Source organism: Neodiprion pinetum, chromosome 5, assembly GCF_021155775.2.
Source record: "Neodiprion pinetum isolate iyNeoPine1 chromosome 5, iyNeoPine1.2, whole genome shotgun sequence".
NCBI lineage: Eukaryota > Metazoa > Arthropoda > Insecta > Hymenoptera > Diprionidae > Neodiprion > Neodiprion pinetum.
In genome coordinates this window covers 34,925,572-34,949,142 of record NC_060236.1, presented here as the reverse complement: position 1 = coordinate 34,949,142, position 23,571 = coordinate 34,925,572, and the positions used below count along the sequence as shown (strand labels likewise).

The following is a 23,571-nucleotide window of genomic DNA, read 5'->3' as shown; positions in this document are numbered from 1 at the left end:
CATTTTTAAAATAGAACCTTTTTTTACGGCTTCTAGGTGTATATCTCCCCTTAAACGAACTAGCGGGAGCACAGTTATTTTACCGGGTGATTTCTCGAACATCCTAATTTCGGGTTTTCGTCCAGCCGACTTTTCGGTATTTGGAGATTTTGACCCTCACCCGGGTGAGTCTGATCCCGCGCTTCGGGCTTTCGGCCATCCATCTCGTCGTCTGATCGCATCTTTGCGTATCTGATCAATGCAGGTATAATACACGAACACCGAACTAAAGCGCGTACCGATCGTAACAAAAATGCGAATACTGGTGCCATACGACGTTATTGACACTCGTGGTGGCCGATCCGTCCGGCACATGTGTGCATGATAATAAGTGTGACTCAGTGGTGAGTTTGTGGCTGCGAGACGTCGGTATAAATTACGGTTTGCGTGTGTGTACGTATACACGCGCATGCCGCGTCCCGGTGGTCGGAGCTGTATATTCGTTGTTCGAATACGGAACAGAGTAAAATCCAGTGATCCAGTCATATCCGAGGCGGCGTGTGGCGACGTGCGCAGAGACAGAGTGTCGGTCCCGCTTTGCCCGGCTCGTTATAAGCAGAAACGCAGTTTCTAGAGTGGCTCGCTGCTGGAACGACGTTGCAGGAGGCTCCTGTTACCCGGAGTGAAGGAACGCTATCCGGTTCGAGCCGCCAAGGGGAACCCACCGAGAAGTGCCGCGCACTACCAAAAGCTAACAACATGGCGACCGCTATAGACGACAGACAGGAACTCCTCGAACAATTTCAAGCGGTGAGTTGAAATCGACTAACTGCAATTAATCGACGCGTTCTTCCTTTGTTTACCCCCGATCTAGGTACGCGTCGTTTTTACGTTTTTTATTTGTACCAATGCCGTCCCCCTAGCATTTATATAGGTATGATACATACCATTTCGTACCTCTGTCCGCTCTTCTCGCACGAACTTAAATCCTTGTCATTCATGTATGTATATTGATCGCTACCGTTATCACCCTTCCTCTCGCGAGCCGTCTTCGATTCAGCAATTATTCCTCCTACCGGCCCTCGTACCCTACCTTCTGCGATATTCGAGCGTGTATTCAACCCATTGTTGGCGCACTGGGCGGGCGCCAGGCGCCGGGTCCGGGTTATCCTCGTGGACTGCCATTATGACAGTCGATAACCCCGGGGATTGGGGCATGCGTCGAAATCATCGGGAGATGATCGCGGGTTCTTGCCGGAGGTGGGGAACGATGCCGGTAACCCTTTATTTCTCCAATTCCTGTATATTAAGAGTGCCGCAATTTCGAAATTCGTACAAAATGGCCGTTACGCTCCTTATATATTATCAGCAATACTAAACGAATTTACCTTTGTACAGTAAAAAGGTGGAGCGATGTTAATCGCTATCATAAAAATCGATGATTTTACTGCGAAAAAAAATTATCTTATACAAGTTCTACGATAACATAGAGTTTACCTAGCCGAAGATTGAATAGTCGTTTTTCGGTCACTGATTGCGAGTGAGCAGTGCGATTTACTGTTAAACTAATCAAGTATGCACTGTCACCGCCACGACTTTTTGTAAATTGAAACGTTGGAATTCTGTTGGACAAAAAGCGAATCGAAGAGAACAGCGATAAAAATAATTAATCCGCACGTATATAATTCACATGTGTCGGATCGAACTTGAGATTCAACTTTGGTTGTAATGTTGATGTCTGAGGTGTGTGAAAAAAATGTAATCTGCCTACTGCAGATAAAAAAAAATTGCAAATATTTCGGCAACTATGATGATAGCATAATAGCACACACGCACCCATTCACAAATAGATGTCTATAATTATACTTCTTCAAACTAGCTGACGCTGTTCTATTCATCTATTCTTTATTCCTTTTATTTTTATTATCATCATTATTATTGTTCTTTTCTTGTATTTCGAACGGGTGACAATGCGGTGAGCATTGAATATCAATTCTACAGTCTCCTTGAACTATTCCCTACTACCAATTACCTGTTAGAACGCATACGCTAGTGACATATACATATAAATATATATATATGTATGCGTACACATATGTAAGGTATACACCATTCCGCGATGACACATCAACGCAATGTTGTACTTGCATACCGATACGATATACAGTGTTTCGTATCACCTGAAATAGCAAAGTATGCAACGAAATGAATGATAAAAATAAGTCACATTCCTCAAATGACGACTCTTTTCACAACTAGAATGTCACATATATACGCGATATATTATAATATGGGATACAACATGTTATACAAGTCCTGTTATGCTAAAAGTTGACGTATAAATAGTGTTCATTTTTCTTCCATTAATTATTCTTACCTCGGCCATATTAAATTCCTCTGTTTACCTGTAATAAATACAGACTGCCTGGATAAATTTAACATGTAACATCTTCTTTAATTGAAAAAATATATTTCGTGTTATCTACGTGCGGGTAGGTATCAATAAAATAGGCTTCCTTTGAAATTCTACTTTCATTTCTATTCGCGACATGTGAAGATAGGCATCATTTTTCTGCAGGAAAAAATTTATTTCCCGCTTCGAATGTTGCTCGGAATGCCTGTGTAATATGATTTATTGGCACTATAAATTGGTGTAGCATAATACTTGGTTCGAAAAGTTGATAAAAAAACAAAAAAAAAAAAAACCAAAAAAAATTGAACGTACAAATGACTGATCGTTGTTTTATTGCTGCTTGGTTATGTATGTTGTTACAAAATTCATGGCTCATTCGATTCGAGGTACGCGGTCTGCATGACCGTAAATGGTTGAATACATGTAAGTATGTTTATCCATCGAGCTTAGGTAACTATTCTTATCGAGTCATAAGCCGAGGGCTATACATAGATATTTATCGCCTAGTTTCCATAGAGTAGATATTTTTAAAAGTCTCGACGTACGCAGAAGAACACAGAAAGGAATGGAAGATAATAGAACGCAACCGTGATCCTTATAGCCTTGGTTGGTACCACGTGTCTTCAGCGGCTGATCCCCCGGATCGCACTTGCGTCGCGGGGGCAAAAATCGTTGCTAATTTTGTCACTTTCAAGTACTTTTCGAGTCGTATTTAGGACTCCAAGACTGATTCGAGGATCTCGCAGTTTTTTTTTTTTGTTTTTTTTTTTCATAGAAAAATTAACGGTTGTTATTTGTACCTCGAGTTTTTCACGTAAATATCGCACATGTACAAGCTAGTCTCGTTTTGAGCGCAAGGGGTGAAGAGGAATCACATTACGTTCTTGCTCCAGGTGACACGTGCCATTCTTTTTTTTATTCTCAGCTGCTCCTTGTTCATATTCATATCTTTTTTTTTTATTTCCTCTTTTCAAAAACCGGTTGTGACCTTTCCCTCGTACAATGCATATATGTATATATAAATTGTGGTATACCTGCCGCTTCGAAGCGGACAAAAGTTTGTACAGACCAGATAGAAAAACTATAAACACAAGAGCTTACTATTGCTACACTAATTGTAAGCTTTGATCCGTCGAACCGAAACTTACATGCGGAGTATGCCGAGAAACGAGAGAAGTATTTTTGTGAACAATATTTTCCTAGCTTTCGTCGGTCTCGACAAGACGACAAATGAACCTTGATAATGAAAATTTAATTGTGACATGGTAATTGAAGAATTTGAAAGTAAATAAAGACAGATAATCCCTGTAATATTGTGCAAACTATACTCCGAGCACACAAGCACATGTAAACAAGTCTAGTAAATAAAGAATGTTGGCGTACCGTAATTGCAGTGTATTTGCGATTAGCTACTGATAATTACTCGTACACACACAATGGGGTAACCGCATTTCTCGTGGAAAGGATAGAAATCTAGTTCAACATCTGTTTTTAAGTAAAAACCTCGGTCAATTTGAATACCATCCTCATTTAGACAAATCAGGCGATCGACTCTCTTCTGTGACTAACTTCCGCGGTGTATGTGTATGACTAACATGTTGATAAAATGATTTCGACGAATATGCGTAGTATAACGATAGATGGTTTGATTATCACCATCCCAGTAATTTATAGAATCCGTCACCCGTTGATGGTTTGAAAAAAAAAATCACTCTCCTGGAAGTACGTGACCGCGGTCAATTAACCCGCGAGTAGGTACATCAGCTGTTAAAGTTGCGAGCGAAATCAACGATCCCTTCGTCTCCTGATCTCTGGAGTAAAGAATGCAGGACGCATTTTCAGAACGTTTGCGGTCAGATCGCAACTAGGACTCTGCACTCCGATTTTTTGACTTTCAATTCTAGCGGACAGATAAATTGAAGCGGTCAGGAATGGGGCTGCTTTAGATGCGATCCTGCCGCATATACGTCTCGGAATTTTAGTCTGGCTCCTCGGCTGCATGGCCAGTCGAGCTTACTTCGGTTCAACGACCGATTACCGGTCCGGTATACACAGGCTGACTCTATTCTCACGTGTTTATCGGCAGGACGTTTAATTCCTGTGCCCACTTGGTGCGCTGTGCAGAGATCGTACAAGCGCCACTTGTGATTCCTCGTTCGTCTCTCACCTCAAAAGTTCATCATTTCGGATATTTACGAGATCCTTGGGGTCGATGGAGCCGCTTCGACACTTCAAAGCGACGGCGCAAGAAACGCGAAAGAGACGACTTCTTTCCTCACATCCAAGCGATCCTTGTGTACATTCTTTAGTACAGTTTCCCCAACGGTGTATTGAACCTCCTGGATGCCCGTCTAATAGTCTATGGGAAACACTCTCCGACAACCTACTTTGAGCACAATACGCGATGGTTTGCTACTGTTCACACGTAAACATCCTCGGTTTGCATCCTGGATTCTCATGTGAACTGTGTACCAGCGATGTGGGAGTGTCAGGATGGCGTAACAACGATAGGAGAAATCGACGCGCTAAACATTGATTATTAAGAACATCAAACCTCAAACGGAAGAGAGCTGTGGTATTTTTTGTTATTTCCTGTAAACGTTTGAATACAAACTTATACGTATACGTCTGTACGTATCATACGCATGAAGACGTATCAAGTTTACTTTCCAATAAAAAAAAAAAAAAATGTAGCGGCAAGTGCTTTATATTGACCGTATATCAGTGCCGGAAATTTGTGCAGTGTCAAGAAAGTAATTAAACAATCAGCCTCTGTAACGGTGATCAATGTAACTATGTGAATCTCGGTAATTTATTACCGCAGCAACTGATCCATTCAAAAGTTGTGTCAGTTTAATTGAATTCAATCTTTGCACCTGTAGTTTCGCCCACTGTATAATATATCGCACGGATCCTGTTGAACGCAGTTTTAAATTACCGCTTACACTGCGTTTGCACTGAGCAACGGAAAATTCTAATTGGGAGTTAGAGCCCTGATGCAGAAGGCTCTTATACGCAATTGTTGAGTCAGAGCGGATGTATCGTCTTTCGTCGTGGTACGATTTCAGAAAAAATTTCGCAATCCCGATACTCGTATTTCGGCGGTGCGATGTTATACCGGTTTCACTGAAACCTAGTAGACTGCGTTACTCGTCTAGCAATCATCGCGTTGATTCACATACATATATATACATATATATACATGTATGTATATGTATGTATGTATGTATGTATGTATTATAAGTGTCCCATAATTACATCCGCGTCTATCGCAAGCACTTCCCGTGGCGGTTCTTATCGTGGTTTAGCAGAAAAAAGATATTAATTCCTCTGCAGAAGTACTTCAACGTTACAATCACTTGAGTTCAAAATTATGCACTGATCCGAACTGCTTGTATAATTAATCTTTTAATAATACTCATAATTATCGTAATTTATTGTGAGCGAGATCAAAGGCTTCCCGTTAAGTCGGTAAGAGTTGATCGTGCAATCTCAAATTCTGATACATTCGATATTTCGAGTCTTCTTTCATCGATTGAATGGATTTACGGAATGAAATTTTCAGTACCTATAGGAAATTTCCATATAGGTACGGAATAGGTTTTACAAAATAAAAATGATGGTCAAATATTATTTATGCTTTCAAGGGTCTATTGTGTACGAATTATGATATAATCTAGAAATATAAAAAAAGTCAAAAAAAATATAAAACTTATTTATTGATTTATTGCAAAAGTAGCAGATGTAAACAAATTGTTGGAATTCGTACTTTTCCACGAAAAAAAGCATGTTCTGCTAATCTACGATGCAATTCGAAAGCCAATTTTTACACAAACTTAATACACACCGAAAAATTCTACAGAATCTTGTCAAAATTTGTGTTGTTACTATTGTTTGTTCGCCATATTGGATCAGCCATTTTGAATTTTGGAATTTTGAGTTCAGATTCGTAATCAGCGATCCTAAAAGCTCATGTGCGCAAAATTTCAAGTGAATCGCATGGAAGGAAAAATGTATGACAGGGTTAAGTATAGTATAAAATATTGAATCCTCGCGCGCTTCTTCAACCGCAAAACTACAACACTTTCGTGTCAAGGTGCAGCTTGTAATATCGGAGGACGAGCACAACGGGCTATTAAGTTTTTCTTAGTCGCGTCACGTGTGCTGCAACAGAAAACAAAAGCGAAACGTGATGCTGAAAAATAGTCTCGTGTACCGTAAGTTACGCGCTGCTTAACAGGTGCTTTAACAACACTTAATACTCGGTTGCGTGAACCTGAAATCAGAGTTGAGAAGCGTGCCACTTATACCACCACACCCTGAACATGACTTCGTTGCGATGAAGTTACTCAAAATCCAGAACCCGTTTGAACGGTGAAATTCAGGAAAACTGATGACCTGCGGATATGAATTTCATGCGTATGCGCTCGATGAGTGAGGCTGAAGTTGGTAACGTTGACGTAACGAAACATTAGGGAAAATATCATCAGTTCTCGACTTTAGAATGACTTTCAAGGAGTTGGCTTTTCCAAATAAGAGTATGTTTTGTTTGACATGGTTTACCAAATTTCAGGTATTGCCATGGGTGCGAAGAAACGATTTTTTCTAAACATGCATCGTTAAAGTAACGTTATTAACTTCATCCTCATCTCGATGAGCACTTCTCAGCTGAAACCATATTTAGTCGTGTAAGGTCGTCGTTCCCTGGTTTCTAATCGAGAATGAGAAAGCCGGGATTCTCTTATCATTCGCTTACTCACGCGTTTCTGTATATTATTATACGGATGCTCGGACGGATGGAGAAATGATCGGACGTGGGAGTATCTTCTAATCAAAATGATACTTGACGAAGTTGTGAGAGATAGCCTGCCGTCGGAGAGCCAGTCATTCTTTCGGTACTTACGAACTGGTATGTTATGACGAATTATGGAATCCGGGTTAAGAGATCACTGCTGTTGTTCACTAGGTATATACCTGATTTTCACGTCGATATGATTCATCTTTGGCTGCAGGTTGTTCCATCAACCACGGATGACGTGTGCGTTGTTTGACCATGACGACTTTCCCGTTCAACAGTATTGTCCATTCTGAGCGTTTAACTCACTGATCGAAGTTGTATGAGGATGAAGTTAGTAACGATACGTGTTTAGGAAAAACCTTTACCTCGCACATTTAGCATAGTGTTTGAAATTTAGTAAATCACGATAAACAAAACATACTCATATATTTCGCCTAGTCAACTCCTTGAAAGTCACTCGGTACTTTGTAATGATTTTCTCCTCTGACGTTTTGTTACGCTAACGTCACCAACTTCAGCGTTGCGAAGTTGTTAGGTATTGACCTCAGCCATTGATCAGCTACCTCCAAAGGCTATGGTTTCGTATTTTCTGGTTCGCCCGACCTCGTTTTTCTTCATAATAGGGTTCACGCTTACGGTACGCAACATTATGATATTACAGAAGGTATACACTTTTCTCAGGGATTAGGCGTAGTTCACTTGTTAAAAGCCTTGCGTCGAATGTGCTGGCCGATGGTTCTTTGAGAACGTACTTGTAATTATGCCGTGGTTCCTTTGTTTCCTCGTGCAGGAAACTTACTGCAGTAGTAGAAGTAGTAGTAGTAGTAGTAGTAGTTAAAATTGGTTAATTAATTGAATACGTTACTTTGGTTTAATAGCGTCAAGTTCATTGTTAGTTTCGTTTCTAATTCCTTGTACTTTTTGGCTTCCTTAACGACAAAGACCACAATCTACCTTAGCTGTACGAAACTCTAAATTATTTTTTCACTTATCGTTAGTACCTGTTTCTATAACGACACTTCATGTGCACTTCACGCATGAAATCGACTTCGTATATCGCACGCGGTTTTTACGATCGAGTACCTTGTACCGTGCCACATAGCATGTATTAAGTAACATTTGCGGTGTCGTGAATGAGTAAAAAACGGTGTTAAAAAATATGATACGATACCGATGAAATACAGGGTATCGTTTTCTTGCGGGAAATAAATTTAAAAAAATGTTTACACACCATCGTTACACACCATTCCAATCATAATTCACGTCCGTGAAGTCGGTGCCTTGTTGAAAAAAAGATTTGCAGTATTTGTAGTTCTAACATCTCGTTGAAAATTTCCAGAATTTCCGATCGTTCATTTCGTTTTTCTTCAATATATGTATATGACGCTAAGTTCCAGGCGTCCCCGATTTCATTCCTCAGACGAGCAACTGCAACAGCACATGCCCGCTTAAAACTCCTATGTAATTGCGTTGAGTTGCATCACGCTGTAACAACACTCGATGCACACTCACAAAATTGAATACATACCAACACCTGTTGTCGTTAGTGAATTTGAAACCGCTCTCGTTTGTGTTTGGCACACTAAGTGGAGGTAAATGTAGTGTGTATGTCCTATTTCTTGACAAAGAAACACCGCCCTATGCCTCTGGCATTGACTCATCCGAGGATAAATGGATTGTTTTAATGAGCAATCCGACGAGGTGCGACGCAATAGGCATACCTATTCCATTTGGTAACTTGAAGCCAGTTTGATGTTATGAATGAACCCTGAGAGAGGCGGCAACAATACGACTGGTCTTAATTAAACGTAGGGTCAAGATGCTGGTGGCTCCGTTTTATCCAATAAAGATCCACTCAGGAAGCGTTTAAAGAAAGGATCTAAACTCTTATCTACGGAAACATCAATTGGCCGCGAATGTATGAACAAGTGCGTAGTGTCACGATGACGAGTGAATGTACCACGGTACGTCCACGTGGTACTGCAGCCACTGCCATGTGTGAAGTAAAAATTATCGGAAAATTTGTGACGTTGTATGGGATATTAATATTGACTGTTAGTCCGCATCGTTGACAGTGCAATTTATCAGCTGTTGAACGAACAGTCTTGTTTGATCGTGATGCAGAAGTCAGACTTACGCATACACACTTACTTACTTACAATGAAAAAAGACATGCGAGGATAAGGTATGTTGCGGAGTCATCTCATGGTCAGCAGAACCTTATGTGGAGAGAATGAGAAAAACTAATACAGAGAGCTGCAGAATTGTAACGACAGCACGTTTCATCGAACTGAAAAGTCAGGCAGATTTCAGCAGTCTTACAATTGGGTGCGTAGGACGGCCGGTCATAAACGTTCCACTGCCAGTTTGGCGTCAAGAGATGCGTAGGCTCGACTTGTGTCTTATTTTGCATTCATTAAAGAACTTGCGTCATTGCGATGATATAATTACATTGAGATCTGCAGCCCACTTGCTATGTCAAAGTTAGGATTGGCGACTATTTGCTTATTCGACATCGTCGCTCTTCTCTATGCTGACTTTACATGGCTTTGAATAATCACAAAAGAGAATTGAAATTCTACGAGATTGAAGTTAGTAACGTTACCGTAACGAAACATTGGACTTCGAAATATGAGTATGTTTCGTTTTATGACGTTTTACTGAATTTCAAACTATTCCAAAATGGTGAAATAACGGTTTTTCATAAGCATAAGTCGCTACGATAACGTTACCAACTTCAACATGGTCAAATTCTCCAAGTCCAATTTTCGCTCACAATCAGTTCAGTCGTATTTAGGTTTGTATTCAATGGCTCTTGCGTATATCTTATAATGCATGCAGTAACAATCTGTATATATGCGCTTTCCCGCATATCTACCGCCTATGTTGTTTGACTGACTTTCGAATATTGATCAATAGCAGGGACACTCTCACTTTCCTGTAATGCGTCAACGGATTATCATTGAGAGTAGTTGATGTTATTCTAATTTTCAAAACTACTTTGAAACAAGAACATATGGGGAAAAAAATCAGAAAGATCAGTTAGTGTTCGCACTGTTTTACAATAACCTCTTAGAGTCTAATTGAGGGCTGAGAAGAATTTTACTCGTTCGTATTGTTCTCAGATAACAATTAACGTACCCTGCTTAATATTATAATAATTACAGCTCATGTTTGCGCATATTACTCGGGCGGAATTTTTCTCGAAGCGTGGAGAAGAGTGATTACAACGGGGATTGGAATTGGAACAATAAAAACCGTTACAAAGCGGGATTCGTTATACTTTTTTCGATCCGTGTTTACAGCTGTGGATGAGATTTACACAGACACATGTGTGCATCAATGCGTTTCAAACTGTTGTGATCGCGTCATCGGGCGCGCGACGACCTCGCTAGTATAGTTCATGATACAAGTGTGTTTATGAGAAATTCCGATCTCGTCGTGCGATGTCTTCGCTTTAAACAATTCGTAATTATTCATCGTAGCGAAGGAGTGACTCACCCTGAGAAAAATCGCAAGGATCCCGACTGAAAAACATCCAATTATCGTATCGAGTGAAAGATAATGTAATATATATATATATATACCTACACCGCTGTCCAACTGATCGCAGACTAACGGTTATACTAAAACTGATGAATTGTTCACAGATCTATACCTACCAGAAATCGTTTGCGGGAAAATAATTATTGTTAGGTCGCAAGACGAATTTCAAATCATGAATAAATAATGTTAAAAAATATATTATTATATATTTTACTGACTACGAATAACTGTGATTCAAATCGAGCTTAGACTTTGCCCTCCATTTGAAGTCGGACATCACGGAATCGATTAAGGGACGCCGATGTAAGATTATCCAAACTTTTCGTGTGTCACGCGGTGTGATGATTTTCCAGCAGATAGGTTATAGCTCACATTCTAATTGTTCTAAAATCTCGTTTATTCTCAATGATTGACGAAATCTCGTATTTATTATAGAGCATGCGATACTCGCGATTATAAACGAAGAATAAAAACAAAAAAAAAACGCCGAAATCATCTAGGATTGTACAGCACTGTTCAAATGCAGATGGCAACTACTGGTCAACTTCTAGTCCACGTGCCACCGCGCAACCTTGTCCTTGGTGACAGGCCAGGTCTGTAACCTCGTTTCAAGAGTTCGTTGTATCAGAGAGTTCGTTTCTCTCGGATAAACTGAAGTGAGAATGATCCGAGCAAACACTACGTCGATGAGTTTCCATTTTTTCTCTTTTTTTGCATCCGCGCAAAAAATGACAACGACAGTTACACGGCATGATTTGTATTCGCTGACTATGACCGAGTTCCAAAACAGTTCTTCTCCTCCCCCTTAACTTTGATAGCCAAAGATTTTCCGTTGATCGGCATTATGTGTAATAAATCATTCACCCCAATTGTACATTCTTTCCCAACCCGCATAGTAAAAAATATTTTGCGAATGACCGAGCGTACTTCATACGAAAAGATACCTACTTCCAAACATCAAGGTTTAATCAACAGCTTCCATCAATTGATAAAATCTTGTTCAATCGTGTAATACTCTGTCTTATCCGCGTATGTGCGTGGTGCTGTAATAAAAACTAGAAGTGTATTGGTTCCCGGTATTTTTTTTTCAATTTTTTTTTTTCATCGAACCTCCGTATCAATGATAACGTTGATAAGCAGCTGTGTCTGTCCGACTGTCGACTCACTGAGTGCTTTTGCAAGTTTCAATTCGGTAGAGTTCCGCGAGAACATTTTACTCAATTCTTGTCTTCTAGTAATACAATTATTCAGAGTGCTTAAGAACAATAATAGTAACAATGGAGATCCAATCGATGCAAAAATGGGATGTCATGGACGAATATTTCCAAGATTTTTTCAATCTGTTTAACTCAGTAAGTTGTTTTTGATATCGTCCCTCCGTGTTGTCTCTAGTAATTAACATTCGACTCGCAGACAGTCAATAAACCTTCGCAATGATAGAGATTAATAGTTTATTAGCATGACTGATGATTTTATAGAGATGTGAATTATTTGAGAATCAATTTTACCGATTTGTTGCAGATCGATCAAAATGGCGATGGTTTCATTGACTTGGCTGAGCTTAGAACAGCGTTGGCCGTATGCGGATTCAAAATGCCCGGCTACAAAGTTCGCCAAATGATTGAAGAGTACGACGACAAGGAGAGACTGGAGCATAAGGGACGATTGTCCTTTGAGGAGTTCGAGAAATTATGCAAAGAGCTGAAAGCTAACGAGCTTGGGTCTACTTTCAAACAAGTTGTATCTAAGAAAGAGAATTTGGAAACTCTCGGCGGTATTTCTGACGCTTCGAGCGAGGGAACGACCCATTCAGTAAGGCTGGAAGAGCAGCTGGCCTTCAGCGACTGGGTAAATACAAACTTGGGCTACGATCCGGACCTCAAACATCTCCTGCCGATTGATCCAGAAGGAAAAACCCTCTACGATAAGGTCAAGGATGGAATACTCCTGTGGTAAGTCAAGATTGTCGGACACGCAGTGCTGAAAGAATCGTGTACACCATTAATTGTAAGATAAGATAAAGCATATTTTCAGGGCTATCAGATAAAGAGGCGCGGTTTTGAGTAGTTAATCCATTTGTTACATGAACGGCTTACTCTTCATATTCGATATATTGAAAAGTCTTGATCAAATCCCTCCGGATTTGGCAATAAAAATGCCATGACTCATCCGCTTTATAATTTGACGAATTCAGTTGAAGTGCATGTCTAATTTTAAAACGCGTTTGTTACAGTAAAATTATAAACCATTCCTGCCCGGACACGATCGACGAAAGGACTATAAACAAGAAGAATTTGACCCTCTACACGAAGCATGAGAACCTGACGCTAGCTCTATCATCGGCCCAAGCAATTGGTTGCAACATAATAAACATTGACGCACACGATTTGACGAAAGGATCACCTCACCTAGTCCTCGGACTCTTGTGGCAGATAATCAGAATCGGATTATTCAATCAAATAACCCTTGAGAACTGTCCAGGTTTGACAACGCTGCTGCAGGACGGAGAGCGGATCGAGGACCTACTGAAGTTGTCGCCTGAGGCGATACTTCTGCGATGGGTGAACCATCATCTCCAGAATGCCGGAATAGCGAGAAGGTGCAACAACTTCCAGTCGGACATCACCGATTCGGAGATCTACTCGCATCTGATAAAGCAAATAGCTCCGGCAGACGCTGACGTGACTCTGGAGGCTCTGATGGAACCGAACCACAGCACGAGGGCGGAGATAATGCTGCAGCAGGCCGCGAAACTTGGTTGTAGAAGTTTCGTCACCCCGAGCGACGTCGTCAACGGCATTTACAAGCTCAACTTGGCCTTCGTTGCGAATCTGTTCAACAACCATCCTGGCCTGGACAACCCTGAGACCGTGATCGAAGGACTGGAATCACTGGAGGAAACAAGGGAGGAAAAAACGTATAGAAATTGGATGAACTCGCTGGGCATTTCGCCCCATGTGAATTGGCTGTACTCCGACTTAGCCGACGGTCTGGTGATATTCCAACTCTACGACATTATCAAGCCTGGCACGGTCAGTTGGAACAAGGTTCACAAGAAGTTCACCAAGCTCAGAAAATTCATGGAGAAGTTGGAGAACTGCAACTACGCTGTCGACCTTGGTAAACAGATGAACTTCTCGCTTGTCGGTATTGCCGGGCAGGACATTAACGACGGCAACGCGACTCTGACGCTGGCTTTAATATGGCAGCTGATGAGGTCTTACACTCTATCGATCCTTGCCTCGTTGGCCGGGAACCAGGGCAGTCCGATTGTTGAGAAATCGATCGTTCAGTGGGTCAACTCGAAGCTTCAAGCCGCGGGGAAGAGCAGCAGCATTAAGAGTTTTCAGGACTACAGCATATCCGACGCGAAGGTGGTTATCGACCTGATTGACACGATAAAACCGGGGATCATAAACTACGAGCTGGTAAAGGAGGGCGGCACCGAGCAGGAGAACCTGGACAACGCAAAGTACGCGATATCCATGGCCCGTAAAATTGGGGCGAGGGTTTACGCCCTGCCCGAAGACATCACGGAAGTTAAACCAAAAATGGTGATGACAGTTTTTGCCTGCCTAATGGCCTTGGACTACGTACCAAACATGGACTCCGTCAAGGCGAACAACGGCGACGTTATCATCCAGTAACGAAGCGGGGTTTTTTTTTTTCAACACCGCGTATGTTATCTTGTACACATCAAACCATCCCTGGAGCAACGCCGCCGCCTCCCGCATGGCTTGTTGCTACTAAACGTAAAAATTGTACATACGATATTATTATATATTTAGGATAATTTAATTATCGTTATCAAGATGAGAGGCGAACACCCAAATCGGGTTTGTCACATATTCTCTATCGCGTCAGCATGACATCGTGTGTTTCGAAAATGTAAAATTGTATAACAAGAAGGAAAAGAAAAAACGTGCAAGAGTATCTCGTAGCGAAAAATTACTCACAGGATATTTTGTTGCGAAAATCTTTCATCTAAAGAATAATAACAATAGGTATTGCTCTTGTAACAATATTCGGGATATTTCTTGCCTCGTTGCAATGCTTCGCAGTGTACAGTGTTTCACGTTTTAGTAATGCTACACTGTGCGGCGACAGCATCGTAGTACACGTGTTAAACTTTTACAACGGGTTTGTACACCTGAGGAAAGTCGAGTTTCACTGGACCTTAATGGGCGAAATGTTTGTGCCCACATTATGATAATCATGTTCCTCCAGAATTCAATAGTAGGCTATATTTACATACACAATTTCCAATTTTGTACTGCTGCATATTACTAAATCTATAATAATAATAGATTAGGGCTGGCAGTTGAAGAATTTAAAATAACTCTATACTAAAGACCAGAATTCGAATAATTGTACAATCAATGTCATTCTGAAACCTGCACTTATTGCATGTTACCTCTCTGTTTCACAGTCAGTTTAACTGAAAACGAATACTTTAATATACACATATTGGTTCTTACTTTGAAATCGAATTTCATCGCTACTTACTTTGATATACCAATACGTTAATACATAATATCATAATATTAATATTAAAAAGAAAACATTTATTGTAAAAATGTAACAATGGTAATTAATTAATTCACACGTAAATATGAATTTGATATCCATATATTTGTATGATGAACGTGAGAGTGTCGCGGCAAATTACAATATTCATCAATTTATGGATGTTTATACATCAATTTTTGTCATATGAAAACATCTTTCTTGTTTTCTATTTAATCAGCGAGGCGTGCATTGCTGATATACATTCCAAAAGTCACTTCCCAGACACAGTCGCGAAAATTTTTTGCCTTATCAATTGAACGGGAATTAAACAAAAAATTGAACCAAATTTTTCATTTTTCACAGTAATTTGTATGTACTGCTGTTTTCTATTGTATTTTTTTCCTTTTCTTTCTTTGTGTTCGTTCTATCATAGGAAATATAACGTCGGCGGACGTGGATACAGACAAGAAATAGCCCCCACCGCCCCCAGTCGTTCCTTCTGTGATTGACAATGAAATGACAAAAGAGAACAATGTATATGTATAGCCTCTTTAGTACGATATGGTTGGAGTTAAGGTTACAACATCAAATTTTTTCAAGAATTCAATTCTTCATTAATCAACATACTATTTGTTATTTAGCCAGGTTTGTCTATCAAGAATGTTTTTTTCTTCGTTCATCAAAATCCAGCGATATTTTTTTAAACTAATAGGCTCTAATGATATTAGATGCCACATATGTCGTATACGAGCTGTAGACGAAGGCCATATTTAAAAAGTGAGAGATTTCTTGAGTCTTGGGCATATTGCAATTTTGCTATTTGAAAATTAAGAGTTAAAAAGAAAATTTTATTATAGTTTTGGCTAAAAAATACATTTTAGTCATTTTTAGTCAAATATAATGATGTATGCATGCATAACTATTACAATGAGAACGAGACGATAATCCACAACGTTTTGACTGTGACAAAACGATTCTTAATTATTGATTATTCCAATCATTGTAAGTGAATACAATTCAATTACGACTACGACGCAGAAGCATGATTTGATTTCGATTAGAATTCATTAAAATTATTAAACCGGTGATCTTGAGGAAGACTGGAAAGATACAATTAAGTAATCCGTACGTCAAGATCGCGAACCCTAATATATTTCCCAATGAGACAATTGAACGGCGTCATAAATTGTTATGAGTAAATTATTCAGACTGTGTGTCGAAGCCAATGCTCGTCTCTTCGTATGCCGGTATAAATAGTAGGTGTAATTTAATTGTAATTTAAATAAAGACAAAATTATCTAAAAAAATAGAATCTTCTACTGTTGATATTATTAAACTGAGTTTGTTTCCAAATTATAAGTTTGAAGGTGAATACAAGTTAACAGCTCATAAGCGATCACGTGATATGCAATGAAAATTTTTATTCAATATAAATACATGAACTTTGTAATTTTGTAATTTCGTTTTTTTTTTTTCACTTTCACTCGAATTAATTTTTAAATATTCGATAACATTGTAAGTTCTATACTACTATACACATGTCCATAGGTATTGCAGTCGTCATAAAATACCACCAGTGTACAACGTCAGATAAGTGATGAGACGCCGTACTTTCGAAGATGTGATCTATGCGGGAACACAGCTCTCTGGGACGGAAATCCTGGTACTCTTGTTATGGGGTTTCTGGCTGAAGTCAGGGTGAGCTCCCTGATCGATGCGCTGGGTAAGAGAATCGGCGTAGCTGCTCTTCTCAACGCAGTGCATCTTCACGGTCTTTTGCTGCTTGCTGGTCGGCTTGCAGCCTGGAGCGCAGGCGGCGACTGGCCTCTGAGAGAAACACACCTGGCCACCCTCTTGAGTCACGCTGGTTCGATAGGTCGTGCAGCTGCCACGTGCCTGGCTGTTCCTTCCGGAAAAGTTCTGATGTTTGTTACCGCGAGAACTTCCCATGTTCCTTCCACGTCCGGCATCCTGGTCGCTCACGACATTACCTAAAAGAAGGACTTTGCGGTAGCACTTGGCTTGATCAGCTTTGCGTGCGTTCTCTTTTGCAGGTCCTTCGCAGCGGTCTTCATTGGTAAGAGCATAGCTGGCGGCGAAGTACTCGGGCTTCTTCAGGATGCAGTTTTCTGGAGTGGTGAAGTCGTCATGTTCTTCTCCGGTGAATGTTCCGCAAAGTCCACGGATCTGGTCGCGGTATTTGTTGTTTAGAACCAGCTTCATGCGTTGTCCGTCGTAGGCCGCTTTGACGCCGAATGTCTCAGAATGAATCACGACAGCACCCTGCTGTCCGAGGTAAGCCTCAAAATCGTATTCGTCGTCGTCGTCGTCGTCATCGTCGTAGCGGTAGACTTCGTGTTTTGAAAGTTGGACAGATTGGCCGTCAACCTTGATGGAGGGCTGGTTGTTGTTCGGGTACATGTGGATTTCGGTATCTCTGAGAACCAGTTTGCATTCCCTTTGCTTGTCGCTGATATCACGGCAGACTGCGCTGACTTCCATATCGTCGGAGATACCTTCATCGTCGTCGTCGTCGTCGTCATCGTCGGGAATGGCTGTCATCACAACGTGCCAGCAGTTGCCAAGTTCGATAGGGTAGGTCTTGTTGTCGAAAGTAGATGCGGCAGAGTGGTCAATGACGCAAGTTGCTGTAAATGAATTCAACAAGAACGTTATGTTGCGGCGTTGATGCGCTCTAAAAAAGATTGAATATGCTTTTCGAATGTATCGTTAACTCACGATTGTATTGCCCGGCAAGGACTTCCCTTCCAAAACGACGCTGAGCCGATTGAACGGGGTCTATGGCGAGGAGGGGAGCTGCCCACGCGCTGATGTCCAGATCTGTAATGTTGGCGTCGAAACCAGGGGCGTTCATGGTTACGTTAAGGCTTTCAAAGTCGGGTGACATTTCGTATTCGACATCGATCTGGCCTTCAGCCTGGTTTTCGGGATCGACATAGTTTTCGTAGGCGTAGTGATAGGTCAGGTGGCGAACAATGCTATAGGCTTTAGCGGTGATATTCTTTACTGTGTCGGGAATCTGCTGGTACTTGATGGTGAAGCTACCTTCATCCAAAGAGTTTGCGCGAGCCGTAGCGTTGCGGCAAGCTGGCAGAACGTTGTTACCCTCCTGCATCTCTTGAGCACATTGCAGAACCATCGGGTCATCTTGAAGATACTCTCTGCGTTCGTCGGACTGTTCTAATTTACCTTTAATTTGTACTCTTGCGCCAGACTGGCAGTTTTCACCGAATTTAATGTCAACTGCGACTTTGGTTGCTGGCTCGGCCTTCAATGCCTGGGCGAAGTTCATGCGTGGGATTTGAGGACTCGAGCTTTGAGCGGACATGCAGACCTCGTAGTTCTTCTGCTGTGCAGGGTCACTGCCGTAATAGAAGACGACTCGGCTCTTATCGTCAACGAAGCTGCTGGCCACAGCGATAGTGGCTGCAAATTGCGCCTTGTTCTTACCCTGGAATTCCGCACCGAAATCGTAAGCCCGGGCATACGCGTCTTTGATCCCGGAGGCAGCCTCCCTCAGTAACTGCTCTTGACGTTTTTCACTGTCAGGTTCGCGGCTGTGGGGTTGAGGGGCTGAGGCGTTGCTGTCGGAAGATTGGTTATCATCGTCAGCGGAGCTCTTACGGCCTGCCGGGTGTTGGTAAGCTGACTTTGAAGCTGAACTGCCGCTCTGTCCCTTCGTGTAATCGGAGTAGGAGAACGTAAGTTCTACGGCATCGTTGCTGCTTTGTTTAGCATCCCAGATCAAATTGTAATTGGACTGTTGGATGCTTTCTACGTCTGAGGAGAAGATGTAAGATGCCAATGGATCTTCAGACTCAACCATCCTCAAGGCCCAATTGCTTAGCTTTTCAGGTTCATCATCACTTTCAGCTGTGAAACGGAACACAAAACCGGTAGACTTATCTCCAAAGGACCACTCTCGGTCTTCCGAATCGTCATCATCGATGGACTGGTAACCATCCTGTTGGGAAGCTGGTTTTCCATTGAGAAGATCGTACTGAACAGTGTATGGCCAGCTGCTGTAGTGCACAAGGTTATAGCTCTTATCCTGGTCAATGGGCTCAAGGTTCATGCGGATGTGGCTATTTTCGAAATCCAAATCAACTTCAGCGCTCAGTGGCACGTTGATTTGGAAGTTCTGATCGTAACCAGCCATATGGTGACGGTGGCTGGTGGGGTTGACAAAACCGAATCGTGCGATCATCTTTTTGGAGTAGACGGCATGAATTTGGGCACTAGCGTTCACCGCAGCAGGAATAGAGATCTCATGGGAGGAGCCGCTGTAGTCACCTGGGTGTGCTCTAGCACGTACTTCGCCGCCGATTTGTACAAGAGAAGGAGTCTTCATGGTGTAGACAAATGGCAGACCCATCGCCGTTGGGAAAATGACGGTCACTTCGTTGTCACTGTACAGTTTGGTGTAGTTGAATTTCTGGCCATGTTTCAAAGAGGCTGCGGCTGACTTGACCCCTAAAAATATTTATTGCCATGATAAATCGTTCGCCGAAGTAGAAACTAAGTTATCTAGGAAAACTACATTTCTCAAATTATGTACTGTACTTACAGCTGGGGAATTGTTTGATGGTGTTGTTATCGAATGCCATGAAACGGGCGGATTGAAGGAATCCGTCGATGAAAATATGTCCTTCGAGTTCTTCGTCGTCATCGCTTTGGATGTTTAGTGCACTCAAAATGTTTTGAGGACTGAACTTGCTGGACTTGCCTTTGCCTTTCTGGGCATTGTCATCGTCATTCTCGTATTGGTCGTAGAGAACGTCGAGCAAATCATCAAAGCTGGATACCGCGGCACCATAGAAACTAGTGGGCATTACGAATCCACCTTTGTTACGTTTCAAGGCACCAAATATAGCCTGAGGGGCGATGCTGTCCTGACTTCCGATCCAGCTAAGACTAGCTTTGTAAGCAGCGTTCAACTCTTCGTGAACATAATCGTGAAGCCAGCTTCGGGAATACTGGATACCCATGTATTCGGGATTTAGCATATCGCGTGCAGCACGTGCGTTCGCAGAGCTACAAAGAATAAGTCACCATGAGTCATTACTACGGTAATCTGATAATATTATTTCTCTTTTTGAGATTCTTTGGGTACTTACTAATCAGAATCGTAAAGTTCAGCTGTCGATTCGATGACAGACTTGACGGCAGAGTTGACCTGGTTGTTCGTGTCCTCGTTGGTGAATTGAGCCATGCGTTGGAGCATACTGGCGGGTGGTTTGGTTTTCATCAGCTGGAAGACTGCAGCGGTACGAACTTCAGAAGATTCACCAGTATTTTGGTAGATCTTGTACAGTACAGCGCGTGTTTGCTTCGGGTACAGTTCCGCTAAGTTGGCCATACTGAGGACCATGGTCAGGCGTTGAAAGTTTGTGGCATCCTCTTCACCTTCTAGGTATGGTTCAAAAGCAGCGAGCATCTTAGGGTGACCGACTTTACCAAGAGCACGGATGAACACTTGAATTTTTGGACTGTAAGCTTCACGGATAGCGCTCTTCATTTGATTCTCGAGGTAAGGAATCCATTTGTTTTGAACAGCTGGGTTGTTCTTAGGGGAGAGACGACCGTAACTGTGCACAGGATAGCGATTATGGGCCGAGGCGTTGTTTACCTGCGATTCACGTACGAGATCTGCGAAAGCCAGAATTGCTGTAGAGTTGAGGTAAGCTTGTTTGGTGACTTCTTGGCTGGTGGCAAGCTCAAAGAATGCATCCATGTACTGAGAAGTAGGATCTCTGGTGGTCGCTGGCAATACGGCGATCAATTCCGCAGCTTCAAAACCCTTGACCTTCTTAGATAAAATCCAGTCCTTGATCACAACCAACGCAGGTCCAGTACCGGCTTGAGCAACTGCGTCGCGGAAGGCTGCCCACGAAGCACACTTGATACTCTGGGTTTTGCTATCCTTATCACCTGGGCATTGAGAGGCTGGTGTGTACATCTTGGACGCGGCCTGCTCGATCTGCTTCGTATTCATGGTACGTAGGCGGGTAGAAAGGGCAGCAAACTTTTCAAGGGTATCTTCCTTTGGGATGCTACTCGGTTTTTGAAGCTCAGCGCCGATCTGATCAGCGAGTTTCTTGGTGTAGGAAACTAGATCCATGTGATCTACAGTGACTTTGTCGCCGACAAAGAAAAGCATGGGAAGGTCAGGAGCATTTTGCAAGGTAGGTTTTGGCAACCAGTATTCCTCGCTGCTACTAAGGCTGTCACTTTCGCTTGAGCTGCTGGAACTTGAGTCAGAGCTATCGCTTGAGTCATCATTAGCTGCACGAGCTTGACGATGTCCACGTTGGTCATTGTACTGGTTTGGATTCGGGTAGCGACCATAGTTGTGTTTGGATGGCCGACCCTGACTGTGACCGTTTTCTTCCGAAGACGAGGATGACGAAGAAGAGCTAGAGCTTGACGAAGAGGAAGAAGAGGAAGAAGAGGAAGAAGATGAGGAGTCGTCATCATCACGACCGCTGTTTCTTGAGCTACGCTGACGTTTGTCGTTTTCCCTGTAAGGGATGAACACTAGGTCATCCATAGACTCTGGGTTGGATGGAGATTTGGGGCTTCCAGAAGCAGAATCGACTGATTGCAGGGTGATGTTCAGCCTGCTGACAACCATACCCTTTTGTGTGTTATGAATAGTCGGGCTCACTATAATTTTGTTTGTGGTGACCGATGACTGGATGGTGAAATGATCCAGACTTCCAGAAATAATCACACGGCTGACAGACGATTTCTGCAACAATGAAAAACCCCCTTAGATATGTTGATAAAAATTTGAGTATAAACGCCCCCCTCTATTAATATGCACCGGTGCACAAGTGGGTCGAAAATATTTACAGTCAATATATGCACTTACAGAGAGCAGATCACCCATGGAGTTGCTTCCAGCTTCCCAATCAGTTTCTCCACTGAAACCAAAGTGGTAACTCCTACGATTTCCACAGTTACTGAAGTTACTCGTCTTCACAATATCAATGATCTGTCCATCTCCCTTGAGATTTGGGAATGGAGCCAACTCCGGTTTAGTTTGGAGCACGAATTCTGGCAGAGGGCTAACGTCGTAGAAGACCTCACACTCGCCGGTAACAGTATCTTCCATGGTCACGAACGTGGCGTAGGCGTTGTTACCTTCGGGTTCCTGGTTGTAGCGAGATTTTATGGCGTTCTCACCCTGCGTATCAACTTGAAGTTGACTGACGATGGACTTGATAATGTTGACCTGGTCGACTGGCAGAGACTTCTCAACGATAAGGTCGTCGATCGCGCCATTTTTGAATTTGATCTCAAATGGCTTTTCGCTCAGCGGGAACTGCTGGAAATTGGTCTTCTTCTCGGGTAGAGGAGAATCCCATCCACCAGGTAGCTGAGCGTGAATCTCTGCGGACTGAGGACTGTGGATGCTACAGCTCAACGAGTCGGATCCTTTCGGCTGACACTTGAGCTGAGCCTTTAACGCGATACCGGTGTACTGATCTTCGAGTTGGTGAAAAGCCGCCAATGTGCGACCGCGCACCTGATAGGTGTATTCTTGACCTTGCTTCCAGGCATTTTGATTGGCCGCGGAAGCGATTCCAACTACAGGACAGAGAAGGATTTTTTTCAAACATGTTAAAATCAATCTTGTTTGACGAATTACAAGCTACAATGATTTTTCAGCTTTCAACTTTTACAATCATAAAAAAAAAATAGATTTCACCAATTATGATGTAATCCGAATACATTACTGTGCTATGCTTGTGAGTTTTGTGACAACAAGTCAAAATTGAATAGTTGCAAATAAAATAATGTGTATACATCAAGTACTTACCAAGGAGACACAGAAGTAGAGGAGACCACATTCTGCTGCTTGACGTCCAGTTGGAGTGATGAGTACCGATTTTGCAAGGGCTTTTATACCGATTCGATTGATCTCTACGACATTTAACCCTTCAATTCTGTCGACTCTAGCAATAATCAGTCGACATAGTAACAGTGTATCAATCTATGCCACGCGTGGCAATTTTTACGAAAAACTGCCGACTTCCTTTCGCATGTTGAAACTCTGACCTTTCTGTACCACCGGATGCTGCTCTCGATAACGATTTGCTCTGATGCACTGTTGTCGAAGCGTGAAACAAACATCTTGACCGCAGTTCGAATGTCTGCGATGGAGTATTGGCACAGTACTCTTTGCTCACCCAAACTCTGATCAGGTGCGTATTCTCATTTCTCATTTATTGTCCAATTTTCTGCAACGAGTTTAAGATCTCAAAATTTGTTTTGTCAAGATTTCCTAGACAATAGCTTT

At 42.1% G+C, this 23,571-nt stretch overlaps 2 protein-coding genes across 3 annotated transcripts; one reads left to right on the top strand and one right to left on the bottom strand.

Moving 5' to 3' along the window:
- The first annotated feature begins 492 nt into the window (after positions 1-492).
- Positions 493-17,148, top strand: Fim (plastin-2 Fim). Of its 2 annotated transcripts, none has more exons than XM_046626456.2 (3): positions 493-789; positions 12,258-12,688; positions 12,970-17,148. In XM_046626456.2, the coding sequence occupies exons 1-3, from the start codon at positions 739-741 to the stop codon at positions 14,381-14,383; spliced, it is 1,896 nt and encodes a 631-aa protein (XP_046482412.1). In that variant the 5' UTR covers positions 493-738; the 3' UTR covers positions 14,384-17,148. The 2 variants fall into 2 exon arrangements, with proteins under 2 accessions (XP_046482412.1, XP_046482411.1); XM_046626455.2 differs by lacking the exon at positions 493-789 and adding an exon at positions 11,908-12,088.
- Positions 16,647-23,205, bottom strand: LOC124219193 (vitellogenin-like). Its single transcript, XM_046626444.2, has 6 exons — positions 23,092-23,205; positions 22,141-22,859; positions 20,384-22,017; positions 19,834-20,300; positions 17,985-19,739; positions 16,647-17,893 (listed from the first exon to the last, which is right to left on the bottom strand). Exons 1-6 carry the CDS (start codon positions 23,120-23,122, stop codon positions 16,872-16,874), a joined length of 5,628 nt encoding a protein of 1,875 aa, XP_046482400.1. The 5' UTR covers positions 23,123-23,205; the 3' UTR covers positions 16,647-16,871.
- Positions 23,206-23,571: the final 366 nt, after the last annotated feature.